At 35.0% G+C, this 11,017-nt stretch overlaps 1 protein-coding gene and 1 pseudogene across 2 annotated transcripts; both read left to right on the top strand.

The window, feature by feature from the left end:
• Positions 1-1,894: 1,894 nt before the first annotated feature.
• On the top strand, positions 1,895-6,990 carry LOC147496395 (uncharacterized; annotated as a pseudogene). Its single transcript, XR_015194744.1, has 4 exons — positions 1,895-3,520; positions 4,093-4,154; positions 4,231-4,287; positions 6,902-6,990. The product of XR_015194744.1 is annotated as an uncharacterized LOC147496395 (transcript).
• A 239-nt stretch (positions 6,991-7,229) lies between these two features.
• On the top strand, positions 7,230-9,145 carry LOC147496394 (cytokinin dehydrogenase 3-like). The gene is made up of 5 exons (XM_086559413.1): positions 7,230-7,991; positions 8,124-8,189; positions 8,444-8,494; positions 8,576-8,635; positions 8,716-9,145. Exons 1-5 carry the CDS (start codon positions 7,412-7,414, stop codon positions 8,748-8,750), a joined length of 792 nt encoding a protein of 263 aa, XP_086415539.1. The 5' UTR covers positions 7,230-7,411; the 3' UTR covers positions 8,751-9,145.
• Positions 9,146-11,017: the final 1,872 nt, after the last annotated feature.

The raw sequence follows: 11,017 nt of genomic DNA, 5'->3' as shown, positions 1-11,017 counted from the left end.
CTAAATGTGAATTCATATTTCACAAGTGAATTTGTATTTACATTTTGTAAATTTGTATTGCAACATGATGTAAAATCTATTGGTTTTAACAAGGTATTCCGTTCTTCTGCATTGCTAATGCTAAAACTTGTGCAAGATTTGAAGGGAAAAATCAGGGATGTTCATATCACCAAGATGGAAGAAACTCCTTTTGGCAATCTTTTTATAGTTTTTGTCGATGGAAATGTAAATAATAGAATGTTATAGAAACCAAGCCACATCATTATAAAGTTGTTAAGCAGTAGGTGCAAGGAGAGACATAAGTTTAAGATAGGAAATCAGTTTGTGTTTTTATGTCCATCTGATGTGGTTGTAATCTTTGGGTTTTCCATGATGGGAAAATTATTGTTTTCCAGTTAGGAACGAGAATAGACAAAGTTATTTATGGATCACCATTATTCTGTTGAGACGTTTCTCCGGAGTTAACAAGATAACAACAACGGTTGTAAAAGAAATCTTGAACCAGATTGTAGACTCAACGGACCCTACGGATATTGAAGATGTGGTAAGATTACTAGTCGTTTTTCTGGTGATGACAATATTTGTAAGTAGTAGTGCGAGTGGAATAGCTTGGTCCACTCACACCACTACTTAGTACTTACAAATACTGTCATCATCAGAAAAATGACAAGTAGTCTCACCAATTTGGTTCAAGATTTCTTTTACAACCGTTGTTGTTATCTTGTTAATTCCGAAGAAACGTCTCAACAGGAATGGTGATCCAGAAATAACTTCGTCTATTCCCGTTTTTGACTGAAAAACAACAACTTTCTCCATCATGGGAAGTCCAAAAGTTACAGCCACATCAAATGGACATAAAGACACAAACTGATTTATTATCTTAAACTTATGTCTCTTCTTGCACCAACTGCTTAACAATTTTATAATGATGTGATTTGGTTTCTTTAACATTCTATTATCTATCTTTCCATCGACAAAAACCATAAAAAGATTGCCAAAAAAAGTTTATTTCATCTTGGTGATATGAATATCCCTAATTCTTTCCTTCAAATTTTACACAAGTTTTAGCATTATCAATGTAGAAGAACGTAATACTTTGTTAAAACCAATAGATTTTACATCCTGTTGCAATACAAATTTACAATATGTAAATACAAATTCACTTGTGAAAATACGAATTCACATTTAGAATATGCTTAAATACGAATTTACATATGAAGCTATATATGTAATTTACTAATTAACACACACACATATGTAATTGTATTTTTATATATGAAAATATATTTTTATATAATAAATTAAGCATTTTCACCTTAGATTTCGTATATTTACAAATAAAATTAAAAAATAAATATGATTTTCACTTTAGATTTCGTCTTTTTATCGATTGTTGTTTTCTTCATTTTTGTTTGTAATTGAACTACTCGTTTCATTCTCACAGGAGTATCTTTTTTTGAAACTTTTGATTTTTTTGTTTTGTTGGGTGTTTATCTCTTTCAGTTGTTTTGTTATCTTTTTCTAGGTGAATTTAGTTTTGTAAGATATCTAGGGTTTGCAAGAAAAGAGAATGAGATTAGAAGAAAGAGATAAAAGAGAAATTTGAGATCTAGGTTTGTATGTGGGGATATTTTAATTAGTTTGGGTGTTTTAGAAAAAGAGGGTTTCGTTAGTACGTAATGAAGGGGGTTTTTATACATCCGGATGTGCATGGACGATGTAGATTAAACCCAAAATCTGGACAGTCGGCGAACACAAGTAATGTCCCGCCACGTATTCAATTTTCATTTTTAAAACCCTCAAAAACCGACAAATTATTGTCATATTATATTTCAGATAACCAAACTAGTAGTAGGGTTTTAGACTTGGTAAAAAAGGTGAACTCAAAACAATTATTAACCACACCAACTATCTCCAACACTTGTTATTTGATTCCAAACAAGAAATAGACTTAACCATTCTCTTTCGATACTTGAAATGGTCACAAAAAGAGTTCCTCGAAACTAATTCTAGGTCCCACATCTATGCATTTGTTATGAAATCAAATCACTCAATTTCATCCATTTTTCATACAATTTCAGTGTCGTCTGGTGTTTCCATTATTATTCATATGTTTATTCTTGCGTATACAAAGAATGGGAAGATTAGTTTAGCTTTCGAACGGGCGGGGGATTATAGATATAGGTTATCGGTTGTTTCGTGTAATCCTTTACTTAGCGCATTGGTGAAGAAGAATGAGATTGAGAATGCGGAAGGTGTGTATAAGGAGATGAATAGGAGGCGAGTTCAGCTGGATTTGTTTAGTTTTAATACTATGATTAATGGTTATTGTAAGGTTGGGAAGTTGAGTAAGGCTGGGGATTTAGTTGAAGATATCAAGGTCTGGGGGGTTTTTCCGAATGTTGTTACTTATAATACTCTTATTGATGGATATTGTAAGATGGGAAAAGCTGGGAAAATGTATAAGGCGGATGTGTTGCTTAAAGAAATGGTGTCGAGTAATATTGTTGCTAATGAGGTTACTTTTAATATCCTCATTGACGGGTATTGTAAAGACGAGAATGTTGGTGCTGCTATGAAGTTGTTTGAGGAGTTGAAGAATCGGAAGGATTCCAGACCTAATGTGATTACTTATAATTATATTTTAAATGGACTTTGTTGCCAAGGGAAGCTTGATGAGGCACTTGAGTTGCAGAAAGATATGTTAGTTTCAGATGTAAAGCCAAATGTTGTTACATATAATGCACTGATTAAGGGGTTTTGCAAGAAGGGGATGTTGAAAGAAGCTCACAAGCTGTTTCATAGTATGGCAGGACAAGGTATTACTCCAACAATTGTTACGTATAATACCTTGATTGATGCATACTGCAAGGATGGGAAAATGGAGGAAGCGGTTCTGTTGCATACTGCAAGTCATTAGCAAGAGATGTTTTCAATGATGATGTTTCAACTTATAATTGTTTGATTTCCGGCTTATGTAGGGAAGGAAACAGGGAGGGTGCTAGTAAGCTTCTGGACAAGATGAAGGACAAGGGTGTGAGACCTGATCTCATTACTTATAACATTCTAATTGGTGCATTGTGCAGGAAAGGTGAGTCAAGAAAGGCAGTTAAGCTCTTGAATGAAATGCTTGAGATGGGCTTGAGTCCAAGTCATTTGACCTACAATACATTGATAGATGGGTACTGTGGGGGAGGAAACCTGGCAGCAGCTTTGAATACAAGAACACAAATGGAGAGAGAAGGTAAACGGGCAAATGTTGTAACTTATAATGTCTTGATCAAGGGTCTGTGTCAGAAGGGGAAGATGGAAGAAGCAAATGGACTTCTTAATGAGATGTTGGAGAAAGGGTTAGTTCCGAATCGGATAACTTATGACGTAATAAGAGATGAAATGGTGGAAAGAGGGTTTGTCCCAGACATAGATGGGCATCTTTATGGTGGTGTATGAGAAATTGAGAAGACTGTTTCCCTTCATTTTTTTTGTCTTGCCCAAAGGATGCTTCACATATTTGATTCAGGTGTGTGCTCTATTTGTATATTAAGTCTTTTTAAGAGGACTTGCCTTTCTTCAGTTTGGTAATATGTACTGATTACAACTTAAATCAATAGCACTCTAATGCATAAATGATCAAGGTAGACAAAGCCGCTTATAGGGCATTGTTATCTATGTTACATGGGGTAATTTTAGAAAATAAAAGAGTTTATGGTGAAACCTAGTTGTTGAGATTTTTTTTGCAGAAGACATCACAGGATAATATGGAATCATTTCTTGTTGGCTTAGAAATTAGGACAGGACACCTTCAACCCCCCACCCCCAGAGCATTTCAAGATAGAATGATAAATTCTGTGAGGGCGGAGTTGGCGACTGCTAGGCTGCATATGACACTACTCAACTTGGAATAATGTATAAATTGCAGTTCAATAAGTTAGCAGGATAAGATGACTTCCAATCCTTTGCTTCTTGTTTGCAATTCTCGAAATTATAAGCATTTAATTCACACTTTTTTTCCCTCTTCCTTCCTCAATGAATTCTTCCATTATTTTTTTATGTCCAGGTTGGTAACTTATTTATATTTTTAAACTACTGTAGAAAACCAAGAGAAGGGCTTATACCAGAACGCTTCTGCATGTATTCCAAGTTCATGGTAATTGGTATGTACCCAACTTTTACTTCAATTTTTGTGATTGTAAATGTTTCTCGGTCGTTGACCTATTCTTTTTGGTCCAGACCTCGGATCTATTCTGGAAAGACTGATCAAATCTTCATGGGAAGCTTTACTGTGAGGTTCCACCTCTCTCTCTCTCTCTGTTGACCTTTTGTCTATAATATTCGGTCACTGAAAAATCTCTCTCCCTCACACACGCGCACACTATGAAGATGCTAATAAGTTTTGTATTATACCTTGTAGGCCTTCCCAAATTTTCAACTTCACTTTTAAGGAAACTAAACCATATGGTATAATTACGTAGTATGATCTTTTAAAATGATCTTTTCGACCGTTCTGTGAATTTTGAAATAGTGTAGCTTTCTATGAATTTTTGTTAAAATTTACTGTATTCTTCAGCTATACTCGAGAATTGTTTCCAATACTTATAGCTTCCTTAACCTGGAAAATTGACTTTGTAACAAAATGATATTTGAATGTACAAACTGTTATCATCACTTTGGATCAATAAACATTCATTTTCCTTCTTATTACTGAGGTTCCCGTGGTTCGGCAGGCCCTGATAATATGGGGGCTAAGTATTACAAGTGGATTGATGGTCACTGACGTTCTATCAATGAACATTCATCCTTGTATTTTTCCTTCTCTTTTCTGGTTGATAAGTAAGATGCTGCTGTAAGACTGTAAGTTACCACATTACCTACATTTTAGATGATCATAACAAAGTAATTAGAAGCTCGGCCATCAGTTAAGAAACATAGGCGGTTCCACTCACCCCACTTTTATTAGCCATGGCAATCAATAAGCCTTTTTGATACCAATGTGTGCCTGAGATAAATCTTCCCTGAGGTCTTCCGTTTATCAATCTCCCCTCCAATGTTTGAGTGGTAGTGATATTCAATGGGTTTTTTGGGTCCAAAACAGTTGGGTCCTTTGGATCAGCAAGTATCTCAATGATCATCAAAGTTTTTGACTTACTAGGAGTACTGCATGCTACAGGTATAAGTTGGTTGGTTGGTTGACTTTTGTAAAGGACCTAATAGTTTATCAATGTCAACAGCAATTTAAGTCAACAGGAATATTGAACAGTATGATCAACCTGGTAGTGTTGTTAATTAGTAGGCTGTTCGTTTTTTGATACCAATGTTGCTTTAATATTCTAAACGATTATCATACCCTTGAAGATTCCCTCCTAACCAAGTCGCATGTAAAACGGGTATATGCATCACAGTCATTTCTAATTCATCAGGGATGATAGATCTTAGAACTATAGAAGACGGGACAAATTTAACAAAACATTTTTAGTATCAGACGTATAAAATATTTTGATCCTGGTACCGTGGTACATCAGTACATGGCTATGTGCTGGATTTATTGAAAATTTCAGTAACACTTATTGAGGAAAAAAGTTCAGCCCTTCAAGCCTTTTTTGAAGTGAACTAAACGTGGTCTGCTATCTTTTGAATAAACCAATTGAAGTTTTAGATAAGGAACTGAGGAGGATCACTTTGTAGTTTGTACTTTCGTAGTGAAGCTGAAGACTAGTTGCATGCTTCCGAAATAATCCACATTCCATAGTCCCTATGTCCCACCAAGTACGCAGCTTGAGCGGATGACAAAGCAACTACCATTGACTTGTGGTAAAGAGAGATTAGTTATCGAAAATGTCCACGTTGACTTAGTTATGTTCGTTCCCCTCGTTTAAACAGAAATGAAATTTCCTCGGAAGAGCAACACGACGTGGTGTGTGTTTCAAGAAATAAAAAAACGAGAGAAGTCAATGCCCGATTCGAGGGGTCAACCAATTGGATGACCATTAAAATTTTATTTTTGTGATTTTTAACTTTTAATATATTATATCACAGTTATAGCTGTTTTTCATTCCAAGTTATACCTATTTTAAGAGATGTTCATTTGTGTTCATGTGATTTGTTTTCAGAAATGGTAAATGTGTGTAAGAAATATGGAATTTGTAGAAGACAATAAATCCCTATCTTCTGCCTATATAACTTTTCTTAGAAGGTTTATAAGAAAAAAAATTGTACATATTTTGAGAACACCTTGTACAGTTGTATATCTCCGCCATATTTTCTTCTAAACTGACGGAGAAGATCTGGACTCAAAAAGGTTAAAAGTTAAAACTCCACTTGTCACACTTACATAATATATCTATCCTTTTATATTGTACTTGACAATAAGGAACCAACTACTTAAACAAAAGGAAAACCCTCCAGTTATGAGCTTACATAGTTAAATTCCAAAATGAATGAAAAGGTAATGGGGAATGAAACATCAGCTTCTTACAGAAACCTCTGTGGTTAGTGACATGGTGGCAGTTGATTACAAAGAAAGGTGATAAATCTAGGCAGAATATATATATTTTTTATATCTCAATTAGAATCATAGCCCTAATCAGCATTTGTTTTTTTCTATATGGTGAGAAGCTGATGTCTGCTTCTGAACTTATTCTGAAAAAATTCTGAACTTATTCTACTGCTTGTGTGGTTATCTCTAATTCTCAAATCTCAACCCTATAATTCTATAAATACAGCACAAGTACAGTGGAAGGAGAGAGAAAGAAAAGTGAGAGAAGAGAGGCAGTGTGCTGTTTAGTACAAACAGACCACATCTAACAGAGATTGTGAAGTAGGGGGCTCACATGGGTGCCTTTTTTATGTGACATCTTCTCTTTTTGGACTATTATTTCTCACTCTTTTCTCTCATTAATTGCAGAAAGCGTTCAGTGGGTTTTCTTCTCTGTTTCTCTTTTTTCTTTAAATGCTCTTAAAATTGCACCTACTATAGTTTGTCTTGCCTTTTTACCTGTCTCTCAGATTTTCACAATTACTTGTTTCTGCATTTTTGCTTTCTTCATTTCTGTATGTACTGTTTTTTTTTTTGAACTTTGCCTCCATTACCTACCCCCACCCCTCCCTCTCTTCTTACCTCAGCACTGGTTATGCAAACATCTTTGCTAGTGTGTTTTTAAGCTCCTGAAGAGAATCCAATATTTTTGTGTGTTCTTGATGTGATATTGTTACTTAATATATCTGGGAGTTTTCTTGGTGGGAACTGTGGAAGAGTAATTGGTGATTTTCAACTTCATTGGCACATTTTACCTTCTTTCCTTGTTTTTTCTTGATTCTATCCTCTCCATATAATATATAAACCTCAGAAACAGCCAAAACCCAATCTTTGATATTTTCCATATATTTTTTTGGGAGAAAATATATTCATCATTATATGGAATTTGCCTTGTTCTGCACCAGAGTCAATTTCCTTGCATTTCTTTTAGCACTTTCATCACCTTGTAAATTCATCCAAAGCCCAATGGACTTTGGTCCCTTGAAACTTCTTCAAACCACAAACACAGCATCTTTAGACTTCGGAAGGATTTACTTCAATACCCCTTCTGCAGTACCTAGGCCTCAATCTCCTGAAGAGATTTCTCTCCTTCTCAGCCTTCTATCTGCCTCTTCTTTCTGTGAAGCCACTGTGGCAGCAAGGGGTGCTGGGCATTCAATCAATGGTCAAGCACAGGCACTCAATGGCATTGTTGTGGAGATGGACTCACTCCCTTCTTCCATCAAAATACACAAGAGTGCTGATATGACGTTTGGTCCTTCTTATGCTGATGTTAGTGGAGGAACTCTGTGGGTAGAACTATTGAAAGAGACCTTGAGAGTTGGTCTTGCACCAAGGTCATGGACTGATTATCTGTACCTTAGCATTGGTGGGACTCTTTCTAATGGTGGAATCAGTGGCCAGACCTTTAAGTATGGCCCTCAGATCAGTAATGTCATCCAATTAGATGTTGTAATGGGTAAATAAATATCTTTCCCTCTGTCTCATTCTTGCTTGTTTGTGTGTCTTTTCACTCTTTTGTGATAACTTATTGGATTGGGAATCAGGCAGAGCTTTTGATGGGTTTTTTATTTACTTTTTCTCTCTGCAGGGTCAGGAGAGCTTGTGATCTGCTTGCCTTCAAAAAGTTCTGATCTCTTCTTTGCAATTTTAGGAGGTCTTGGCCAATTTGGTATCATAACAAGTGCAAGAATATGATAAATATAAGCTAATTCTTCCATATTAATCACTTGCATCTTCCATATTACTACTAGATCAATCCATAGCAGTTAAATAAATTCATTTTCTTATGTAAATATAAGTATTTATGCTTCAAATGAATGGTAATGAAACTTACAACATTTGTTTCTTATTCTTGATTTTTTTTTTTGCGCTATTTTACTAACTTTTGTTCATTTGCTTATATTTCAGAACAAACCCTAGAAACTCAAATGAATAATAAAGATGAACCTACGATCAAGGGTATGTGTTTTCTTTCATTTTTAATCAATTTGAAGAATTTCGTTATTCCTATCGAAATAAGGGTTTTAAATTTTGTTTCAGATGAAATGCAAGAAAATACTAGTTTAGAGAAGACTGATGATGGAACAGTTTGGGTACTAGGTAATGTACATTGAGTTATATTGCATTATTGTTGGTTACTTTTATTTGAGTTGATTTTAGATGAATGGGTGAAAATGTAGGTAATGTATTGTTGCATTATTGGGTGAATGGGTGAAAATGTACGAACCATGAATGGGTGAAAACATTGAAGAAGAAATATGTCAAGGAGTGTTTAGAGCGAAAGAGACTTTTTAATGAAGAGATTGAGCTTAAAGGAAATATGAGGGTTTTCTGCAGATGTAGGCTATTGAATCATGGTGAAATTGCAAGTGGTTGTTCGTCTGTCATTGAGTTTAATTCGTTTAAAGATAATGAACTACATATTTTAAGTGGTGATTCTTCTAGGAAGCTGTTTAAGTTCGATCATGTGTTCGGACCTCAGGATGATCAAGGCAATTTTAATGTAGTGAAATGTAGTTTGCAGTGTTTGTGATTGAAGTTCTTTACGTTGCAAATAATAAATCTTTCGTGTTATGAAGAGTGTATGATTGAAGCTTTTTATGTTGTAAACATGAACCTTGCTTTCACTAACAAACAAACAGTTGTTCACTTTGGAGTTAGAATGACAACATAACAGACATATATATACTTGATGTTTGAGCGCGCTAAGCATAGCTAATAAATTAATATTGATATACGAATGATGAATCGATGATTGGAGCATGGTCGCATGGAGATGCACACCCCCATTGGAGTTGTGCAGAGCTCCTAGAACAATATATGACTATAAATTATAACAATGTAGAGAGATGAGAAGAAGTTGTACTATGAACTAGAACAATGTAGAGAGATGAGAAGAAGTTGTATTGATTTATTTGATATTGAAGTTGGAGTACGCGTCCATGACAAGACAAGGACTATATTTATAGTGCACTATGGAATTACCTAGAACACTTAAGGGGTCTAAGGGGCTATTTGTTTTTGCCTCTGGTCTTATAACCTCTTATAAGATGTGGCCTAGTGATTTTGGACATTTTTTTTATTTATTTTTTGCCTCTTATAAGAGGCATTCTACTAGAAATGTCTTATAAGAGGCTCCAATTCTATAAGTACTAAAATTGGATCTACTTAAATTCTATGAGTTTTATAACTTGAAAAATGACTCAAACACCCCCGTCCATATACCCCTAGCCTCATTTATCTTTTCTTCCTTTTTCATTATCTTATTTATCAAATAACTCTATTACCCTAGCCACCACCGGCTACCACTGCCGCCACTACCACCACCACCATCACCACCACCATCATTACCTCCACTACCACTACCACCGTACTATTAAGACTATCACTACCACCACCATCACCACTGCTGTGCTATTAAAACCACCACTACTATCACCACCATCATTACCACCGTACTATTAAGACCAATATCATCACCTCCACTACCACCACCACCGTACTATTAAGACTCACTACTACCACCACCGTGCTATTAAGACATCCACCATTTCTACTACCACCACCATCACCGTGCTATTAAAACCAATATCATCACTTCCACTACCACCACCACCGTGCTATTAAGACCATTACCATCACCACCGCCAATTAAGGTAGTTTCCTAAAATCGATATTTTAATTATCAAAATTGATTTGAAACCGAAAATCAAACTATACGTTTGTTTCAAATTAATATATTCAAGTTAAATGTGATGTAAAGTAGGGTTATATTTGTCAAATAACCATCTATAAGATGTTATATATTTGGTCTTATAAGAGAAACTTAAAATAAAAAACAAACCACTTTATAAGACCATCTTATAAGACCTTCTTATAACACATGGTCTTATAAGACCCTCTTGTAACTTAACCCAAAAAAACAAATAGCCCCTAAACTTGTCAACCAAAGAACTCATAATAGAAATCATGACTGACTTACTATTCTAGGGAGAACCATTGACTATGAAAGTTGCTAATTACAAATTACGTACTTCAACACTTGCGGCATACATCTTAACTATTTTAAAAATCCTGACTCCCACCTACAGTACTGCCAATAGTACTATAATAATTTTTATGTGTGACTCTTGGACCACTTTTTGTAACAATTTTGCCCCTAATTTGTTTTATTTAATGACTATTTTGCCCTTATCTTTTTGTATGACTGTTTTGCTTTTCTATTCATCATTAAATATCAGTGATTTAAGATGGCGTGTGTTTAAGCCAAGGTGCGTAGTACCTGCATCAGACTAGTTTCCTTAATGCTTCAAATTTTCCTCTGCAAACTATTGATTTATACTAAGCACACTTAAAGCATTACTTTTGAGTTGACAAAAAGCAAAATATAAAGATGGAAATGATCTTAGTTGGTGGAGATTGTTTCATCATGAGCATGAATCTATACAATTTGTAGCACACCTGAACAGTAGAATCACAACC

This window comes from Coptis chinensis, chromosome 5, assembly GCF_015680905.1.
Source record: "Coptis chinensis isolate HL-2020 chromosome 5, ASM1568090v1, whole genome shotgun sequence".
Classification (NCBI taxonomy): Eukaryota; Viridiplantae; Streptophyta; class Magnoliopsida; order Ranunculales; family Ranunculaceae; genus Coptis; species Coptis chinensis.
This window is presented reverse-complemented; position numbering and strand designations above follow the sequence as displayed.

Excerpts from the sequence above, each read along its gene's own strand:
- LOC147496394 (XM_086559413.1), top strand. The coding sequence starts at position 7,412 with ATGGAATTTGCCTTGTTCTGCACCAGAGTCAATTTCCTTGCATTTCTT. Across the intron at positions 8,495-8,575 it reads AGATGAACCTACGATCAAGG|ATGAAATGCAAGAAAATACT; the intron begins GTATGTGTTTTC and ends ATTTTGTTTCAG. Across the intron at positions 8,636-8,715 it reads TGGAACAGTTTGGGTACTAG|GTAATGTATTGTTGCATTAT; the intron begins GTAATGTACATT and ends GTGAAAATGTAG.